A 19,321-nucleotide genomic window follows, 5' to 3' on the forward strand; every position below is an offset into this window, starting at 1 on the left:
TCATCTCTTAAGAAACCTAAATGGCGTGACGATATGGGTGGGCCTACTCGAGAACATGTCAAAAGACTCATAAAATCATGCTCTAATCGCGTAGAAGGTCGGCGGTTCCTGTGCGCCACCAAGAAAAGCGGTTCATCAAAATGGTTTGATAATGTTTGATGATGTGTCATAAATGATGGGCTCGCGCTAATCTCCAGTATACGACCGGGACAGAGCGTTTCTTAGATTAAGAGGCGCTGCCGAGGCCGCCAAGGCTACCTCACGGTATATGAAATGATCGCACACAGCAGGATTGATTGCAAGTGGATTTATAGTTTTCTGTAGAACGCATAATATAAAATCTAACGGCTGTTATGGCACCTTACATACTCGGAATTCCGTACATTGTAAAGCAGTTTAATGAACAAAAGATGAAGGCAAATAACGATTCCGAACGAGTCTCCATACCTGGCGTCTCCATTCATTCCTTTAAGGTGCCGCAACTAGACGTAATCCGAATGCGCTCTGTTGGTGGATCCCGGGCGCTGCACATGGCTACACTACACTCTACACTAATATCGTTTGCCGAATCCTGCGTCGGCGTACACGTCGATTACACTCCCTCAGGCAAAGTCACTGTGGCTGTGGAAGGGTGAAATAGGGGTTTAGCACTCCCGAGCACGCAAGAACTGTCCAAACAGCGACACCTTCCCCCAAGGAACCGACGAGACAGACGTCGTGTCAAACGGGCGAAGGCGAGAACACTGAGGGTTCACGCTGAGGAAGTTTACGAACTTTTCCTCGGTGGAAAGCCCTTCACTCCAACCGATTCATTTGGTAACGCGGTCGTTGGACTAGGTGCAAGCAAACAACAAATCCCGGAAACGGTACTCGGGGTTTCCGGGTGTCCGGGTCCGAATCGGCGACGCAAAGCGACGCCTTAGGTTATGACGCCGCTGGTCCTGCAGGCGACGAATCCTTAAACTTTTAGCTCGATTGAATTCGATTCCAGCACTTGTGAAGCTAGTGAAGCACACCTACATAGACACACACACACGTGGGCGCACACAATCGTTTGGGACTCACACGAAGACACGCGGAAGCACACAAAGGCAACATGCACGGCAACAGAGGACTAAGGTATTCTCGGGGCAAGATCCTTCGTCAATGTCGCTCGCTCGCTCGGTGAGAGTCCCACTTTTCGTCGCCAGCTGCGCCTCTACAACATGCCCCGCGACGGCACACATCCACTCCCACTATTATCCGCTGCTTTTTGCAGGAAAAGCTGTGGAAAAGGGGTTTTCAGCGTTTGTCGCTCGTGTTCCAGGGAACAACCTTTTGTTGGACGACGCGATTTTATCCCGGAAGCCCGGAACACACACATTCGCTCGCTCTCTCTTTCTACTTCTCTCTCTCTCTCTCTCTCTCTTTCTCTCTTTCTCTTTTTCTTTATCCTTATTTTTCTTCTAGCTCTAGTCTTCTACGTCTACATCTATCTTTTGCTCTCTCACTTTATTTATAACTTTTACACTCACTCTCTCTATCTTTACTTTCTTCTCTCTCTATCCCTCTCTCTCTCTCTCTCTCTCCCTCTCTGGCTTCACAAACTGGCACGTACGATGGGGCGTGTGGACCAAACTTTATGGGAAACATATGAATCTGCTCTCGATGCTCAACACTGAGGCTTCTTCGATTAATCTCCATTATTAATGTTCCATCAGGTGGAAATTAATAAAACTTCTGTAATATTTCCCAATTTGGGACCCGTTATTGATACGCACTTCATCAGACATCTCGCATAACGCTGATTAGTTTATGCTAATTGGATCCACATAAACATCATTTGATTGCAATCGGCAATAATGTGTTACAATGAACTTCGCAAATCCTTGCACGAACAGCACAATAAAAACGATCCCGAGTGACGGTCTTTTCCGGAAGAGAGCATATTTTATGCTTCCAGCAAACGCTGCTACAACCGCGAATCCATAATAAGGCTGTAAAATGTCGTGCATTTTGGTTTGGCGAACGAACGAAACCCTCTGCACGGCACCCATTGGCAATGCAATACGAGCACAGCTCTGCGTTCACTCGCGGTACGTCGCGAGTCCGGCTCCATTCCCACCATTCGGCACTTCATACCAACCTCCCCACGCACTAACGTGGTGGGCACGGGAGATGGACCACCAGGTGTATGGTGGACACGCGGTTTGCACTCCAGCGCACGCGACACAAAACCGACACAGAAACGGGCCCTACCAACCGCACAACGAGGGATCCTTCTTCAGTGGACAGCGAACCTCAACTGACGATGGTCGGTGAAAATCGGTTCGAACGGGGGAAAATGGATGGAAAAGAAAATTTTCTCTTCGGACTCGTTGCGAATCGGAATGGTTCGGCACACCGGAGATACTACTACCACGCTCCCTGGTAGCATAATCATATGGTCCACCGTTCGTCGTGCTCATGGGGGCGCGTGGCTGTAGTCGTGACAGCAGAACTAGTATCAGTGGTGCGGGTGAGCATCAGCGCACCCACCAGTTGGGTTGTTGGGTGGCGATCGGTGTCGTACTACGGTGCAGCGGGAACATCAGAGGACTCACTCACCAGTTCGCGGGGCTGGCAAACAGCGGAAGCATTAAGGTTTTACGGAACGGAACCCTTTATTGGGACTAATCATTTCCAGTGCTTCGAGGTAAACCATCGCATTGTCGGGGAATCGGAAAAAAATGTCTTAATTAAATATTTTACAAATTAAATTAATTTATGTTGTTTGATATATTAATGTATATTAACGTAAATAGAAAATACCAAAGGCCTGCTATTTGCTATACTCAAGCTGATTCAAACATGCTCGATGATGACGATGATGATGATGATGGGCGATGTTCCATATTTCCTTATAGCGTCCTTAGAGCGATTCGTTTCTCTCTCATTTTCTGGAGCGGAGTGCGCGCGCAGCATATAGCATCTCCGAAGCCAGACGGCTCGAGAAGACAGAACATCTCGGCTGTAATAGCTGAATATCGTCGTTGTGTTGTCGTTGCTTCTGACACGCGCCGGCTACATGAAACATACCGCCAGCAGACGAGCCGATCGATGGCGATACTACCACGATGCACGGTTGCCAATCAATGCGAATGTCTCTCGATGATGATAGCCTACAATCATCTCTCATTCTGCCAGGATGGTTGCAAGCTGGTTACGCTGACGAATGGGCCGCGAATCGAAAACAAACGAGTGACGTACCGGAACAGCGGAACACGAAATTGACTTATGGTTTTTTTTGTTGCCTAATTTCGATTTTGGTTTGTGTCGTTATGCTCACGGTGTAGAGTGCATGGTATTGAAGAGGAAGTGTATGGAAATTCGCTGTGATGTGTGGCTCTGTCCTTCGAAATAGAAGCTTACCCAAGAAATGTAAATTTTCTAACGGAAAAATGTCTGAGTTGCATAATTATATTATTACCAAAAGGTTGCAGATTAAATGGATTTTTTTTCTAAATAATTATTATGCAATTCTATATAAATATTTGTCTAAATTAGATCCTTTTCTGCTATCAAAATCAATAAGCAGGTATTGGGATAGAGATAATTGTAGTTTGTTTGAGATAGAATGTTTCAATAATTCTTAAAATACGGAATCTTTAACGTAGCACTTCAAACAAAAGAACGAGATTGGTGAAAGGAAAGATGACTACAAGACCATTTTCCATACGTTTTATTTCAATGAGAAATACATATTCAATAAGTTTGTGAAGTGAAGGGTATCGTTCTTTCTAAGCCCAAGTCGTTCCTTGCTTCAACTATATCATTATAAACTAGGATTTCGGATGAGTTGTATGCGCTCAGGTAAAAAGGAGTTCTATCATTAAAAATGCTTTGGGTCTAATTTATGAAAAAGGAATTTTTATTCTCGTATTGATTTGTTAATGCTGATTATGCCTTTAATTCAACTAGAAACTCTATTCTAGCTCCCTGATCATCATTCTTGAGAAACTCAATCCTTGCCAATCGTTATTGAATGGAAACCAAGACATTGATTTTTCACTGGCAGCATTCATGTATCGACCGTTTAAATTCGCATCATTACATCTCCCGTGCCACCAGGCACCTTCACGTGCCGTCGCACAGTTCTGATACGGTTTATCATCGTTATCCCGGTCTTTTGACGAGAACTTCTTGCCATTATGATGGCGCATTTCATCACCTGCAGTTCCATTATACGTTCCAACATTTTTCACTATGTATTGCTCGCTCTCACTACCAATTTCGAATGAATCATATCGCGCATACTTGTAGGTTCCATTGAAGTCTTTCATTTCAATCACCAATTCATGCCTATGGCCGTTAGTTATTTGATGCACTTTTTCAAGACCGAGCCAGAACTCTTTATCTAAATCACCAAATCCATTCCGCCACTCATTCCAGTTTCGATAAAAATCCAATGACCCGTCATAGCGGTGCTGGAACACAATCCATCCACCGCCAAACTTATACTGTTCACAATACACTTTGAATGGTTCACTATCACTATTTAGACGGATCATATAAGTGTCAGAGACAATCGATGGAACATCCTTACACGAGGAAAAGGTAGGCTGACTATATTGGTTTTGTAACACACGTCGCACGTCCTGATCGAGTTTATGCAATGCTGAATGGATCTGATCTTGGTTTTGATTTTGGAACTCGCTTAAGTTTAATGCAACTCCATGTTGCAGCTTATGAAGCACGGCAAAGATTTCCTTTTGGTTCTGTTCGTAGATGGATCGATGCTCGTGAATTTCGGTTTCCATTTTTTGTAACCTGTTTTCCATCTTCTGTAGCTTATTAGTCAACACATCGAATTTGCTTAGGATCAATTCTAAACCGTATCCTAGCGTCCCGGTAGACGAAAGATTGACACCATTTTCCTTCTCACGACCACCATCCCTCGCATCAACGTGTAAAATCGCACCAAATGTAAAGCAATAAACGAAGAGTTTCACTTCTGGAACGCGCATTGTAGCACACCAATTGGATTTTAATCAATGCCACCGAACTTTCCGGAGGGACTTTCGACACTGATTTAATGTCTACACCGTCAGATTGATTCCCGTAGGAACGGGGCGCATGAGTAGAAATATGATATGAGCCACAATCACAGTTATGCTCTAGGTTCTTTCGTCCACTCCGTCTGATAAGCCAGTTGCAGTGTTCCGCTAGCTTGCTGGCAGCTGCTACGGCGGTGAAGCCTCAATTGGGGTGATAAGTTCCTCCTTCCTGCCTCTGCTTATCTCATGTTATTTGAAAAACTAGCAGCAGGCAAATGTAACATAACATTCACACACTTTTTTATTCTGATACACTCTTGGGTGAAAAACACAAAGCAAACAATATGAATTCATATCAGTTATCTCGGTTTCTGATTGCATGTGTAAGCTATTGACTTACGGCATTGATCGTATTCGAACAAACAAATTTATTAATTTTACCAGTATTTAATAATAACTTGAAATACTAGTTTTTTTTTGTTTTTAAATACTGGTCAACCACCATTTGTTAGCATTTAATAACACATTGGTCAATGCAAACACCATCCTCATATTCTTTCTGATAAGGCAGTTACAACGCTGCGCTAGCTTACTGATAGCTGCTACGGTTGTGGGAATGATAAGAACATCAGCAATGTTTAAAGCAACGTATATTAGAATAGGAAAACAATCGTGGCAATCAGTGTCTTACATCTGTCTTCTCTGTCTGTGGTAAAGTTCTAGGTTTGTTTTTTAAATTTTATCACCACTCATTTGTAACGGAACCGCTCTTCAAACGAAGATTTATATATTTCACACAAACCGTTTAAAACATTTGCCATCCCATCATTTGGATCACCATCGTGACTTTGGATTATTTGAAAATATAAATATGGTTTACATGAAATTTTGAGTTTGAATGGATTCGGATATGTTGAAAAAATCCGGGTGATTAATCGCCATGCACAACATCCCAAGCACCATGCACCTCATATGCGACACCTCATATACTATTTCGAACATAGGTTAACGGTCACTTTGCTTGTGCCTAGTGCAATACCACCCAGTCATCAATATACCAGTTCCACTATCGAGCAGGCAGTCTTTTTACAGTATAGAAGACGTTCAGGTTTATTGTTATTTCCGGCCCTCACTCACTCGCGCGTAACCTTTACTCACGATGATTTTTTTTATTAAAAAATAAAAATAATTTCAACATTTATTTGAGCGATTAATCGACTACGGTACATTCTGGTACGATAATGTCGGTCCCAAACGCTTAGGAGCTAGTTTTTTCTAACGTCCTCGATTTCAGTGTTCGTGCTCATCATTACGACTGCTCCAACGTGCTCAGGGATGTAGCTCTGTGATCGTGACCTCATCGCATTCGTCTGAAAATGTTAGCGGTGATTGGTGCCATTTGACGCTGCGCGAAGTCATTGGGAGCTGCTCTTCCAACTTACATCTCTTATCATGAACTGTCGTTAGAAGCGGATCGTCGGCTGACTACCGGTTTCCTGATCGCTCTGACATTCTCTCAGAACAGCACGTTGGAACGAGTACCATGTGCATTGCGGTACGCGCATCAATCCTTATCAAATCCAGGGACAGCGTTCGTGTATGCGCAATTTGGAATAATCTGAACTCTTAACCTATGTTGACTATTGTAGAGTCAAGACTATTGTAGAGTTGCCGAAATCGCAAGAACAAAGATCATCTAGTCAAACCCGATCATCTTGCTTCGCTTACGAAATGGAATGCATTATCATCATCTTAGCATACGCATTATCATGGTTGACTTTTTGTTTGTTTCCAAATTCTCAGTTTCTACACGAATCTGGTTTTGGCTCAGTATAAAACATGAATTAAAATCGTTTTGACGTCTCATTCTGAATGGTCGCATGGTAGGCAGTGTTAGCGATAGTGTGCTCTAATCATTAGTCATGCAGTTGAGTGCTTGTTTCTTCGTGTTTTGCGCGACGATCTGTATGGTTGCGAGTGACCAAAGTGCCGACCACACCGAGGCCGCAGACACTGAAGAAAGTGAAATTTCGTTGAACGGGTTAGATCTACGGATGGATCTTTCGATTTCCTCCGAAATTTAACAATATTTGTTTGATTTCACAGATCGGAAAACCTGTATCATGTCGTAGCTGCATCGGATGTTACTCCAAACAATCTACCAACCTACACAGAAAAACCGTTCTACTCCTCGTGCAGGGATGTACCGTCGAATGTCTCAGGCTACTATCCGTTCCGTGTCAGCAATGAAAGTGAAACATTTCTTGGGTACTGCGAACAGGAAAAACTAGGCGGTGGATGGCTTTTGATTCAGTTCCGGTTCGATGGATCGGTAGATTTTTACCGTAATTGGACCGAATACCGCGATGGATTCGGCGACACTCAGACAGAGTTTTGGATCGGTCTTGAAAGATTGCACCGGTTGACATCTGCCACTCCCCATGAATTAGCCGTTCAATTGAGGGATTATACGGAGCTCAACGCGTATGCTTGGTACAAGGAATTTGAAATCGGAAGTGAATCTGAGCAGTATGAGCTGAAAAAGCTTGGGAGATATGTTGGTAGTGCTGGTGATTCGATGAGGCAGCAACAGGGGATGAAGTTTTCGACCAAAGACCGAGACAATGATGTAGACAGTACAACACATTGTGCCCAAAAGCATGAAGGCGCCTGGTGGTACTCGCATTGCAGCGAAGCAAATTTGAATGGAAGGTACATACGAGAGAAGAACGAAAAAGCATTATATTGGTATTTTTTCCACGATAACTACGAAGGTTTGGACTACTCAAAAATGATGATTCGCCCAGCAGTGTAGAAACTTATTCAAAGCAAGATGGAGTGCATATTGATCGAATAACAAACAATTATAAAACGTTTTATGCAAATAGAACTGTTACATATAATAGAATAAGGTGAATGCCATGTTCATTTTTCATATTTATTACAAGATTGTCGGTTTTATGAAAATATAGATAAACCAAACGACATATTTTAAGCAGTAATATTCCGTTGGGGAGAACGAAAATCATTATTTTACTATTAGCTGGCTCGATATCTCGTCTAGCATTAAAGGAAAAAACCAAAATATTTATCGCGTTGGAAAGAGGACATTTTACACCCAAAATAGTCTTGCAGTGGTCGATACTTATACTATTCGTCTGTGAGTAACAGCATTTCGACAACGGTAGTCAACAACGAAACTTTAAGATGCTTTTCACATTTTTGCTCTGATGAAAGTTAGTCTGCTGAAATTTTTGGCCAGGTTTCGGCAAAACGTGGTGCGTTTTGTTCCTCGGTTTTCGTAATAAGGCGGCAAAAGGCGGTCGTCCTTGTTAAAATGAATCATCACCTGCAAGGATAAAATATGTACATCAACAACATATGGAACGATTTTTGAATCAATAAACATCTTTATTCACAAGTTTTCTGTACGCTAGCATTGGCATTCTTTGATAATAACTAAATTAATAATACATCCAAATTGCCTTCATATGGTGTAGATATTACGCGTGCTCCATGAGTTTCTTAATTTAAAACAATATAGCAATGATGCATGCTTTGTTAAGATCCTCTAGATACATTGAAAGGACTACATACGTTTAATTTCACCCGAACACATACTTTTGCATCTGCAACATAGAACAAATTAACGGATTTCAATCCATTTCCAGTCAAATCGAAATACTCGAGCTGTTTGGGAATGCTGGGGAAAGTTACGCTAACTATCTTATTGTTATTCAAACCAAAGTATTTTAAATTTTCCAGTGGATTCAGCCAGCTACTGTCAAGGTGAGTAAGATTATTAGACGACATTTCTAAAGTTTCTAAGCTCTTGATTTGGTCGATGCAAGTAGGCATAGCTGACAGGAAGTTTGAATTCAGATTTAACTCTATTAGTAACGGTGTTTTCCATTGACATGAATTAATTTGTCTTATATGATTGATGCTCAAGTCGATACTCTGAATGGCCTTGTTCGCAAATCGGCCAGTCACCAACTCAATTTCATTGGTATGAAGCAGAAGCTTGGTAAGGTTATCGCAACGATTGAATAACTCTAGATTCACAACGCGTAACAAATTATTTTCTAATATTACTTGTGAAAAAGCAAGTCGACATGGAGTAATCATTACTCTGCTAACGATGGACTGGATTTTACTCTTACGGATACTCAAAAACCATAGACTCTCCATGTCGCAAAACACACCCAAATCTAGCTCTCGCAGTGATCCTTCCAATATGCCCAATAGTTCAAGGCGTATAAGATTGCGTATGGAAGGCGAGATCGCTTTCACGGGACTATAAATAATGTTCAGGTCTCGAAGGTTTTCATTCAGCTCACTTTCGAACGAGTTTATACTTGTCATACTAATTGAAAGTTTAGTACACTTACTATTCCGAGAAACGTACAATCGCTTAACATCAGTGGAGTCCATGATGGCCAGGATACTCTTGGGACAGTAATCTAATAACTCTGGACCGATTTCAGAAGCCTGAAGATTCTCAATGCTGAGACTGAAGTTATGAGGAACATATTTAAACATGAAAGTCCCGTCAATTACAGGGTTGTAATTAGTCATCCTGCACATAGCATCGCAACTAAACTCGAAAGCAATGCTGAACGGGATAAGCAGTACGATCAGGCAGTGCCTAGGAATAAAAACACATTGATGGTTAGCACATTAAACTATAACACATGAAGTCCGAAATTCCAAAATTGAACACTAACAGAATACAGAACAAAATTGCTTAAACAGATTTCGAACTTGTACCATGTTAATTTATTCATGCTATGCTAAATGTTAATTATGCCCCTTACCTTTAAATTTCATAACTCTCACGTGGTTGATCTATTTCTTATCTCACATATCCGAAATCATTACATGACTGTAGACATTTAATTCCAATATCTATCTTCTATATATATAAAAATGAATCTGTCTGTCCGGATGTCCCTTATAGACTCCGAAACTGCTGGACCGATTGACTCCAAATTTGGTATTGGGGGGTTTTAGGGGCCGGTGAGTGCTATAGGCTTGGTTAGAAACCCCCCGCTACCTTTCTTCCTACCCTTCCCTAACACTTGATTGTTAAAATCATTAATTACTCCGCAAGTTATGCACCGAACACTATTAAAACTTGCACATTTTTTGATTGGCACCTGAAAAACCATGGAAGAAAATTTGGTTCATATCGGACGACGGGAGGGGGGGCCTCCATACAACCCCAATCCTTAAAATACGTCCTAGGGCAATATGGGTGTCGTTTCCTAGGTTTTGATGGTCTCTAAATCGATTGGATTCACTTAAAACCCTTTTCCTTGCTTCTTTCACCTATCCACCACCACAACCCTCCATTTCGTTCATCTTGCAGAGCAGAGTGAGGGATGGGAAAATTAGAGAGTTGCGTTTAATTCATGAATAATAACTTAAAAAATGAAACTAATAGAAGAACGAGAGAGAGAGAGAGAGAGAGAGAGAGAGAGAGAGAGAGAGAGAGAGAGAGAGAGAGAGAGAGAGAGAGAGAGAGAGAGAGAAAGAAAGCGAGAGAGAGAGAGAGAGAGAGAGAGAAAGAGAGAAAGAACGCCTGCGGTGAAATGATAACAACGGATTTTGGCAACGCTGCAGAAATCGTCACCATTTTTTATTGATGTGTCTACTGTTGGTTTAAATTTTCTTTACAATTTCTTAAGTTCAATCAAGTCATTAGGTAATCAAGAAGCTGCTTTAAGTTTCACAAGTCAATTTACATGAAACAATTATAAAAACTCATTCAGTTGTGAAGTATTTGAATTGATCAAAAATTATATCAATTTTTGATTATTGATTTACGTGCCTCTTATCATTGACGATTTTCAACGTATCGGGCTATGAATGGTAACGATCGGAATTGCATGCACAAACATATAAAGCAGCAGTAACCGAATAGCAATAGAAAACGATACCAACATATCCTATCTATCAGGAACGGCTTGCGATTGGAATGATCACCGAGAATGTCCGAGAGAGAAGAAAGACCCTCGATCTGATCGGTCGACGTTTGAGTAAATTTGAAGTGCTGTGCTTTTAGTTATGATCTAACATGTGACTATGTAAATCATCGTAAGCTGAATACCGGAAAAATGGATCAATTGTGTCGTATTGTAATGCCGTTAAATACACAGAATTTGAACTAAACGAGCTATGTGCAAGCCGAACACTAAAGTCAAAGGATTTTATAAAAAAAAACTTGGGAAAATATAATTGGTTCCAAATGACATCATTTGGCGCGTAAAGTAAATCCTTAAAATTCAAACATCAAGTTAACTTTCCAGGTCACATTTACAATCACGTCGCATCTCTATTTTCAACATCACTAACAGAACTAACTATTGATTTGGTTCATTGATAAATCGAACACGACCAAATGATGGAATAGATAAAATTATATCTACTGAAATTTTCAAGTTCCTGTTTACGATAAACCTACGAACGATCAAAGACAGTACGAAGTCTGTCGGGGCAGCTAGTAATACATATTTTTGAAGCTGGAGTATATGACAAAACAACAGATTTCTATCTATTTCCAGTCAAATCCAAATATTTGTGTTGTTTGGGAGTGATGGGGTTGGTTAAGTTAACTATTTTATTACCTTTTAAACCAACGTATTTTAAATTTTCCATAGGATTCAACCATCTACTGTCAAGAGTGAGTTGGTCGAAATATCTATAGTTTATAAGCTCTTGGTTTGGTCGGTACAAGACGGCATAGCTGACAGGAAGTTTGCATCAAGATTCAATTTTCCGACCGTCATTCCTATTGACATACGAGGGTGAATCAAATATAAACGAGACTTTTCGTCCTACGGTCACAAAAATGAAGACAGAACCTTCTCACTTTTTTAGTAGTTGGGTTGATTTGTCAGGAATAGGAAAAGCGCCCTGGATCGCCTCCTTGACTCTCCTAGTGTCCAACACTAGCTCCAACTCTCCTAGTGTCCAACACTAGTAACAATTTAGGAGCATGAGGTGCCTTCGTCATTTGCGCAACATATTATAATCAAGTTTCTCGCCGTAGAAGACGTAAAATTGATTGAAATCTTGAAGAGATCGACAGCATACTTCCGGGAACTGTCGCGAGTCAGAGTGGTTGCATAACCTAAAAAAATCTTTTTGGGTCGTAATCGTGTTGAAAATGAGAGTCATCCTAAGAGATGTTATGCACTCTCCTAAATCTTTTAGACGGCTTACTGAGATTGACAGACGTCGTATCACAGGACAATTAATGCTGCTGATTCTTGTAATGTTTGAAGTGAGATCCGACTTGCACAACGCTGCTAAATATGAACCTATTGATAAGGGAAGTGGGTCTTCCCCATAACATACTCGCCCACGCACACTTGCAGCCATTACTAGAGAATTGCAACTGAGGTAGAAAAAATTGGAAGACTCCCCTTACAGTTCTGACTTGTCAACCTGTGATTTTCATGTATTTAGCTCTCGCAAGGAATTTATGGGAGACAAAAGATTCAACGACGATGCTGAGGATAAAAGCTTATTTGCGCAATTGGCTGCAAACACGACCAACATCTTTCTATGAGAAATATATTAAAAGGCTGCCTATCTGCTGGGAAAATGTGTTTCGGAATCAGGAGATTAAGTAGAAGAATAGAAAAATACCATTTGTGCGTTTAATCTAAAAATAAATTTGCGAAAAATAAAGTCTCTTAGACTTAGACTCTCTATGCCGCAAAACACACCCAAATCTAGTTCTCGCAGTGAACCTTCTAATATAATAAATACTTCAAGGTGTATGAGATTGCGTATGGAAGGCGAGATCGCTTCCACAGGAGTATACCAAATGCTCAGTTCTCGAAGATTTTCATTCAACACACAATCCTTTAGGGACACTCCCGCCGTGATAATTAAAAGTTTGGTTTGGTTAACTATTCCAAGAAACTTACATTCGCCTAACAAGATAGGGTGGTGGTCAAGTGAGTCCAGGGATAGTAATCCAATATCACATGACCTAGTTCTTGAAACTGAAAATTGGATACGATGTGGTTACTATATCTAACGGATTTAAACATGAAAGTCCTGTCTTTTGCAGAGTTGTAATTCGTGAACTCGCAGATAAGTGTGCAATTAAAACCAAAATCCATGCTGATCGGGAAAAACAACACGATCAAACAGTACCTGGGAATAAGCACACACTTTCCATTAGATATCTAAGCTCATACCCCAAACCATAACCATAACTAAACGAAAGCATCACGAAAATAAAAATTATTTTTTAAGATCAAGTTTCAAATCACTTATAAGGCAATTTAGATGTTGTATACATAAAATAAATCTGCAATTATTAATTTAAACTATGCAGAAGGAATGTCCTGTTCCTACCTATTTTTCACAATCGAATTCTGGTTCGGTACTCACATTTTCAGTAACATTACTCTCTTGAAGCAATATAACAGTTGGTAACACCCTCCACATCCAGTCGAAAATAATTTCGACGTCAGCTGCAAATATCAAATTGTCACTACTTCATTTCGGAGAATTTTAACTATCTCATACATTTGATATTCGAAACAGTAATCGCACTTTAATTATATCCGATCACCTATCATTCGAATTTATCATTTGTGAAAATTCACCAAACTACTTACCGCCTATAGACACAGAACGATTATTAGTGGAATAAACCCATGCATGGCGTGCATACTGCTGATGTTAATAGAATGCTTTTATTTTCTTTGCATTAGAAATATGACATTTTCAAAGATAGAGCAAAAATCTCTATCGCACATTAGGAGAAAATGATATAACACATACACATCCATTCCAAGGACTATATACATTAAGTTCTAGTCTAACGCATACTTTGTATACTGTGTTATTTGACAATGGAATGGTCTTTTGTTTTGTATTGCAACGTTACATCATCGTTATATCATGATAATGCGTTTATTTTTAAAATATTCTATCTCGGCTCTTAAATTTTTTCCCCTTCTTATATAATGTGAATTAAAGTGTATAATGCATGCATGTTTAACATCTAACGGATACATTCAAAGGACTACAGATATCGAATTCTAGTAGAACATATACTTTTGAATCTGCAACATACAACAAATCAACGGCTTTCAATCCATTTCCATTTAAATCCAAATACTCGAGTTTTTGGGGAAAATTAACGAGAGTTACGCTAACTAAGTTATTGCTACTCAAACCAAAGTATTTTAAGTTTTCCAACGGCTCCAACCACGTGCTGTCAAGGTGAGTGAGATTATTGTATGCCATTCTGATAGTTTCTAAGCTCTTGATTTGGTGGATACATGTCGGCATAGCTGACAGGAAGTTTGCATTCAGAGTCAACTCTATTAGCAACGGTGTTTTCCATTGACACAAATTCATTTGTTGTATGCGATTAAAGTCCAAATTGATTCTTTCAATGGCCTTGTTCACAAAGCTACCGGTTACCAATTCTATTTGATTTCCGTAAAACACAAGACTATTAAGGTTATCGCAACGGTTGAACAATTCTAGGTTCAATACCCGTAAAAAATTATTTGCTACATTTACTTGAAACATAGTTAACTCACATGATGCCTTCTTTGCCCTACTTACGATAGAATTGATTTTATTCTTACGTAAGATCAAAACCTTTAGACTCTTTAATCCACAAAATATACCCAAATTCAGCTCTCGGAGTGATCCTTCTTCTATTTCTAGACTTTCAAGGTGTATAATATTGCGTATGGAAGGCGTGATCGATTTCAAGGGGCTGCACGCAATAAAAATATCTCGAAGATTTTCATTAAATTCACTTACGATTGCGGACATTCCTGTCATACTAATTGTAAGTTTGATCAACCCACTGTTCCGAGAAACGTGCAATCGCTTAACAAGCGGCGATTCCCTGATGGCCAACTCAGTCCAGGGATAATAGTCCAATACCGCATGACCCACTTCTGGAGACTGAAGATTGGTTATGATGAGAGTTTTATTGGATGAAACATATTTAAACATGAAAGTCCCGTCTCTAGCAGGGTTGTAATTCCTCAACTCGCAGATAGTGTAGCAAACAAAATTGAAAGCAATGGTGATCGGGACAAGCAGCACGATCAAGCAGTACCTACGAATAAAATCACACATTTCATTAGATATCTAACCAGAACCTAACGCGTCTAGAATAAAAACAATCCTTCATTTCAGATTAACTCTCGTATCACGTATAGATCAATATATTTGTTGGATGAATAAAATATATCTATGATATAATATTACACGAGATGTGTACACAATTATACATTTTAACTATGCACAAGAAATGTCCTGTTCCAACCTAGTATCCACCTACATATTCTAGTTGGTAACTCACATTTTCATTAACATTATTCTCGCGAGGCAATATATATATTGCGAACAAGCTTCACGTCCAATCGAAAATAATTTCGAGCGTCAGTTGCAAACATCGACGTATCACTGCCTTTTTTTGGCAGGATTAAACCTTGTTACACATTTGAAATTTGAAACAGTAATCGCAATTTAATGATACCTGACAAAACTACTTACCGCCAATAGACACAGGATGATAATTAGTGGAACAAACGTGGGTATGGTGTGTGATGTCAATAGAATGCTTTTATTTTATCTACATTAGAAATATGACATTTGATTTCGATTACAAGACAAAGTGTATTGATAGAGCAAAAAGGTTTGTCGTTCAATTGGAGAAAATGATATAAACACCGCATGTAACCCTTCAAACCCTGAATTTTCTGCTTAATTCAAGTTTTCATTCAATACACTGCCGTTTTTTAATACATTACCAAACCCCTTCTACACTCCCCCTTCAGTTCTATTCTGCCCTACCCCCTCCCCCCTCCGCTATTTTTAAATACCAAATTATCCAAATCTAACGACGAAGATGCTAGATCGTGATGGACAAGCGAAAGTGATTAGTACAAAAGATTTGTGCCCTATCAACATTTGCAACTAGTAGGAACTCTCTGGATTCGTACAATTTCCTTGCAGACATCGTATTATCTTCGATTTATGAAAACATATCCTGTGAGCAACGCAGCACATTGTTCAGGCGATTAAAGTGATTTTGGATTTCAAATGATTATTGATATAAGACAAATTTTTTTATTCACACCATTTTTGATAGTTTTCGAGAGCCATCTCAAAAGCATTTGCTCTATTTTACATGCGATATTATCAATAAATTAATCATAGATCATACATTCAGCACGCATAATTTTGCCTCAACGACCTTGCCTTAATGTCACGAATGAAAGTGAATGATTCTACAATCAGCAAGAAGAGATTTAAGCACCATTTTATTCAAGTCTGAGCCTTCTAGAAGTACTAGAATATTTAACAAAATTTATGGTGTGATTATCATATATTACCTATTATCTTCTATATATTATCTTCTCTGTAATCCTGATTTAGGATTCTCCAGAAAAATTGAATGGACTACATACATTTAATTCCAGTCGAACACATACTTTTGAATCTGCAACATACAACAAATCAACAGATGTCAATCCATTTCCAATTAACTCAAAATATTTGAGCTGTTTGGGATAGCTATGGAAAGTTACCTTAACAATCTTATTATCATTTAAATGTAAAACTTTTAAATTTTCCAGTGGTTTCAGCCAGCTACTGTCAAGGTAAGTAAGATTATTAGCCGACATTTTCATCGTTTCTAAGCTCTTGATTTGGTCAATACAAGCCGGCATAGCTGACAGAAAGTTTATATTCAGATTCAACTCTATTAGCAACGGTGTTTCCCATTGACATAAATTCATTTGTTTTATACGATTCCTGCCCAAGTCGATTTCTCTAATGACATTGCTCACAAATCTGCCAGTAACCAATTCAATTTCATTGGTATGAAGCAGAAGCTTGGTAAGGTTATCGCAACGATTTAATAACTCAAGATTCACAACGCGTATCAAATTATTATTTAATAATACATGTGAAAAAGCTAGTCGACATGGAGTAATCATTACTCTGCTGACGATAGTATGGATTTTACTCTTACGTAAGCTCAATACCGTTAGACTGTCTATGCCGCAAAACACACCTAAATCTAGCTCTCGCAGTAATCCTTCGAATATACCAAATACTTCAAGGTGTATAAGATTGCGTATGGAAGGCGCGATCGATTTCACTGGACTGTACCTAATACTTAGATGTCGAAGGTTTTCATTCAACTCACTCTCGATTGTGGTCATTTCTGTCATACTAATTGTAAGCTTGATACACTTACTATCCCGTGAAACGTACATTCGCTTAACATCAGGTGATTCCATGATAACGAGTTCTGGCCGGAAATAATAATCCAAAAGCGCATGACCAATTTCTGGAGACTGAAGATTGGTTATGGAAAGCGTCTGATTGTGAGGAACATATTTTAACATGAACGTTCCGTCTCTTGTAGGGTTGAAGTTTTTCAACTCGCAGATATTTCTGCAATAAAATTGAAACCCAACACTGATTGGGAAAACCAGAACGATTAAGCAGTACCTAAGAATAAAGACACACATTTAAATAGATATCTAAATTATGAAACATTATAAACCAAACGAAAGCATCGCCATAATAAATAATGTTTCATTTCGGAACAAGTTTTATATCACGTATAGCACAATCGAGTTGTTGGATAAATAAAATAAATCTGTAATATTGCACCAGCAGTGAACACAATTATTAATTCAAACTGTGCAGAAAGAATGTGCTATTACTATCTATTTTTCATGTACGAATTGCAGTTGGTTACTCACATTTTCATTAACATTATTCTCGCGAGGCAATATAAGTTGGCAATACGCTCCACATCCAATCGAAAATAATTTCGACCGTCAGCTGCAAATATCAACTTGTCACTACCTCTTTTTGGAGAGTTTGAACCATGTCACACATTTGAAATTTGAAACAGTAATCGCAATTTAATAATACCTGACAAAACTACTTACCGCCAATAGACACAGGTTGATAATTAGTGGAACAAACGTATGCATGGTATTTGATGTCAATAGAATGCTTTTATTTTATCTACATTTGTTAAAAAAGTATTGGTACTACCACTACCGACGTCCCACGATAGATCAGTGCGAGTTACCTACGATAACGATCGGAGACGATCGTAGCTACTGGGGTAGGTAAGTGCGATGAGACTAACGTTTAAGGGGTGCTTCGGTATTTTATTTTATTTCTTCGCATTTACTTGGTACATTTTTCATTTTTCATCAAAGCCAAACTGACAAAGATATTGAATTTTGAAAATCCGTCCTTCATGCAAGGATAATCTCACAACTTTGAATCGCGTTTCCCAAAACCTACGTTTTCAAAGTGCCCATCGGAGCATAAAACTACTGGACCGATCAATTTGGAATTTTGAACATTTAGGTGCCTATTCCCGTCAGGCGTTACCCAGTCGGCAGAAAATGAACCATGTTGCAAGAAGTTGTCACGCTACGCCTGGATCCCATACAAAATTTAACTGGATCGCCAAAGGGTCGTAACTGGATGGCGAAAAATCTTCAGTACGGGATCCAGTTGAAAATGAACCTCGAGCGTATCTGTGCCTGTATTGGTGCCATACGCGTCGTAATGGTGTGCGTGTGATCGTACCCCCTAGGATCATCCCTCCCCCACCCCCTTCATAGGTTCCTCCTACCCCTCCCCCCGTCCCCTGCACCCCTCAAAACCATTTCGGATGCCTGCATTAAAATTAGCAAATTAAATTTCACTTTAATGATTTTTATTGACACTTTTAATAATATACATTCACAAATCATAACACTAAACTTACCCAACTCGCTCAATCCTTCCTTCGTTGGTGGCCGAGCAGGACATTCGATCGCTCTTCGTGGCTCGATCGTGGCTCTCAGCTCGCGATGCGGAGGTATCTGGAAACACACAAAAAGGATATTATTCACTTTTATAACACATAAATCACTGTTATCACTGCTCACAAGCACTTTTTACTTACCGCAAAACTATTCCGCTGCCCCGAAGATGCACGTACAGGAAATTTCTGGAAGAGAAGCGCATACGCATCAGACGATCAGAATGATCATACAAATATCGCTTGAAATACTTACCGGATCATACAGGATCATAGAGTTGTCGTTGCTGTGGGTGTTTAATAGTCTGAAACGAGAAGAAAACCCACAAAATGTGGGAAAAATAAGCATATTTTTTTGATACTTACGCGCGAGCACGATCAGCACGCTCCGATCACCTTGAACACCGAACAGAACTGTTTGACAGATTTCTCTTCCTCCTTTTCTTTCACCTCCTTCGGATCG

General features: G+C 39.6%; 3 protein-coding genes across 10 annotated transcripts in view; 1 reads left to right on the forward strand and 2 right to left on the reverse strand.

Annotated features, from left to right (window-relative positions):
- Positions 1-2,260, reverse strand: part of LOC125948445 (probable G-protein coupled receptor 158) — a 51,650-nt gene extending 49,390 nt beyond the window's left edge. For 7 of the 8 annotated variants that reach the window (XM_049674497.1, XM_049674495.1, XM_049674493.1 and 4 more), the window contains exons 1-2: positions 2,126-2,260; positions 448-621 (exon numbers count right to left, since the gene is read on the reverse strand). In XM_049674497.1, coding sequence (XP_049530454.1) covers positions 448-460 — 13 coding nt within the window. In that variant the 5' untranslated portion in view covers positions 461-621; positions 2,126-2,260. The remainder of the gene's footprint in view (positions 1-447; positions 622-2,125) is intronic. The other variant, XM_049674491.1, reaches the window with a different exon arrangement.
- A 1,640-nt stretch (positions 2,261-3,900) lies between these two features.
- LOC125948451 (fibrinogen-like protein A) lies at positions 3,901-5,204 on the reverse strand. The gene has a single exon (XM_049674507.1). The coding sequence runs from the start codon at positions 4,983-4,985 to the stop codon at positions 3,945-3,947; it is 1,041 nt and encodes a 346-aa protein (XP_049530464.1). The 5' UTR covers positions 4,986-5,204; the 3' UTR covers positions 3,901-3,944.
- A 1,733-nt stretch (positions 5,205-6,937) lies between these two features.
- On the forward strand, positions 6,938-7,830 carry LOC125959453 (ryncolin-4-like). Its single transcript, XM_049692277.1, has 2 exons — positions 6,938-7,056; positions 7,122-7,830. The coding sequence occupies exons 1-2, from the start codon at positions 6,938-6,940 to the stop codon at positions 7,828-7,830; spliced, it is 828 nt and encodes a 275-aa protein (XP_049548234.1).
- The last annotated feature ends 11,491 nt before the right edge of the window (positions 7,831-19,321 follow it).

Source organism: Anopheles darlingi, chromosome 2 (assembly GCF_943734745.1).
Source record: "Anopheles darlingi chromosome 2, idAnoDarlMG_H_01, whole genome shotgun sequence".
Classification (NCBI taxonomy): Eukaryota; Metazoa; Arthropoda; class Insecta; order Diptera; family Culicidae; genus Anopheles; species Anopheles darlingi.

Coding starts and splice junctions, on each gene's coding strand:
- LOC125948451 (XM_049674507.1), bottom strand. CDS start 4,985: ATGCGCGTTCCAGAAGTGAAACTCTTCGTTTATTGCTTTACATTTGGT.
- LOC125959453 (XM_049692277.1), top strand. CDS start 6,938: ATGCAGTTGAGTGCTTGTTTCTTCGTGTTTTGCGCGACGATCTGTATG. Junction 7,057..7,121: donor AGTGAAATTTCGTTGAACGG/GTTAGATCTACG, acceptor TTGATTTCACAG/ATCGGAAAACCTGTATCATG.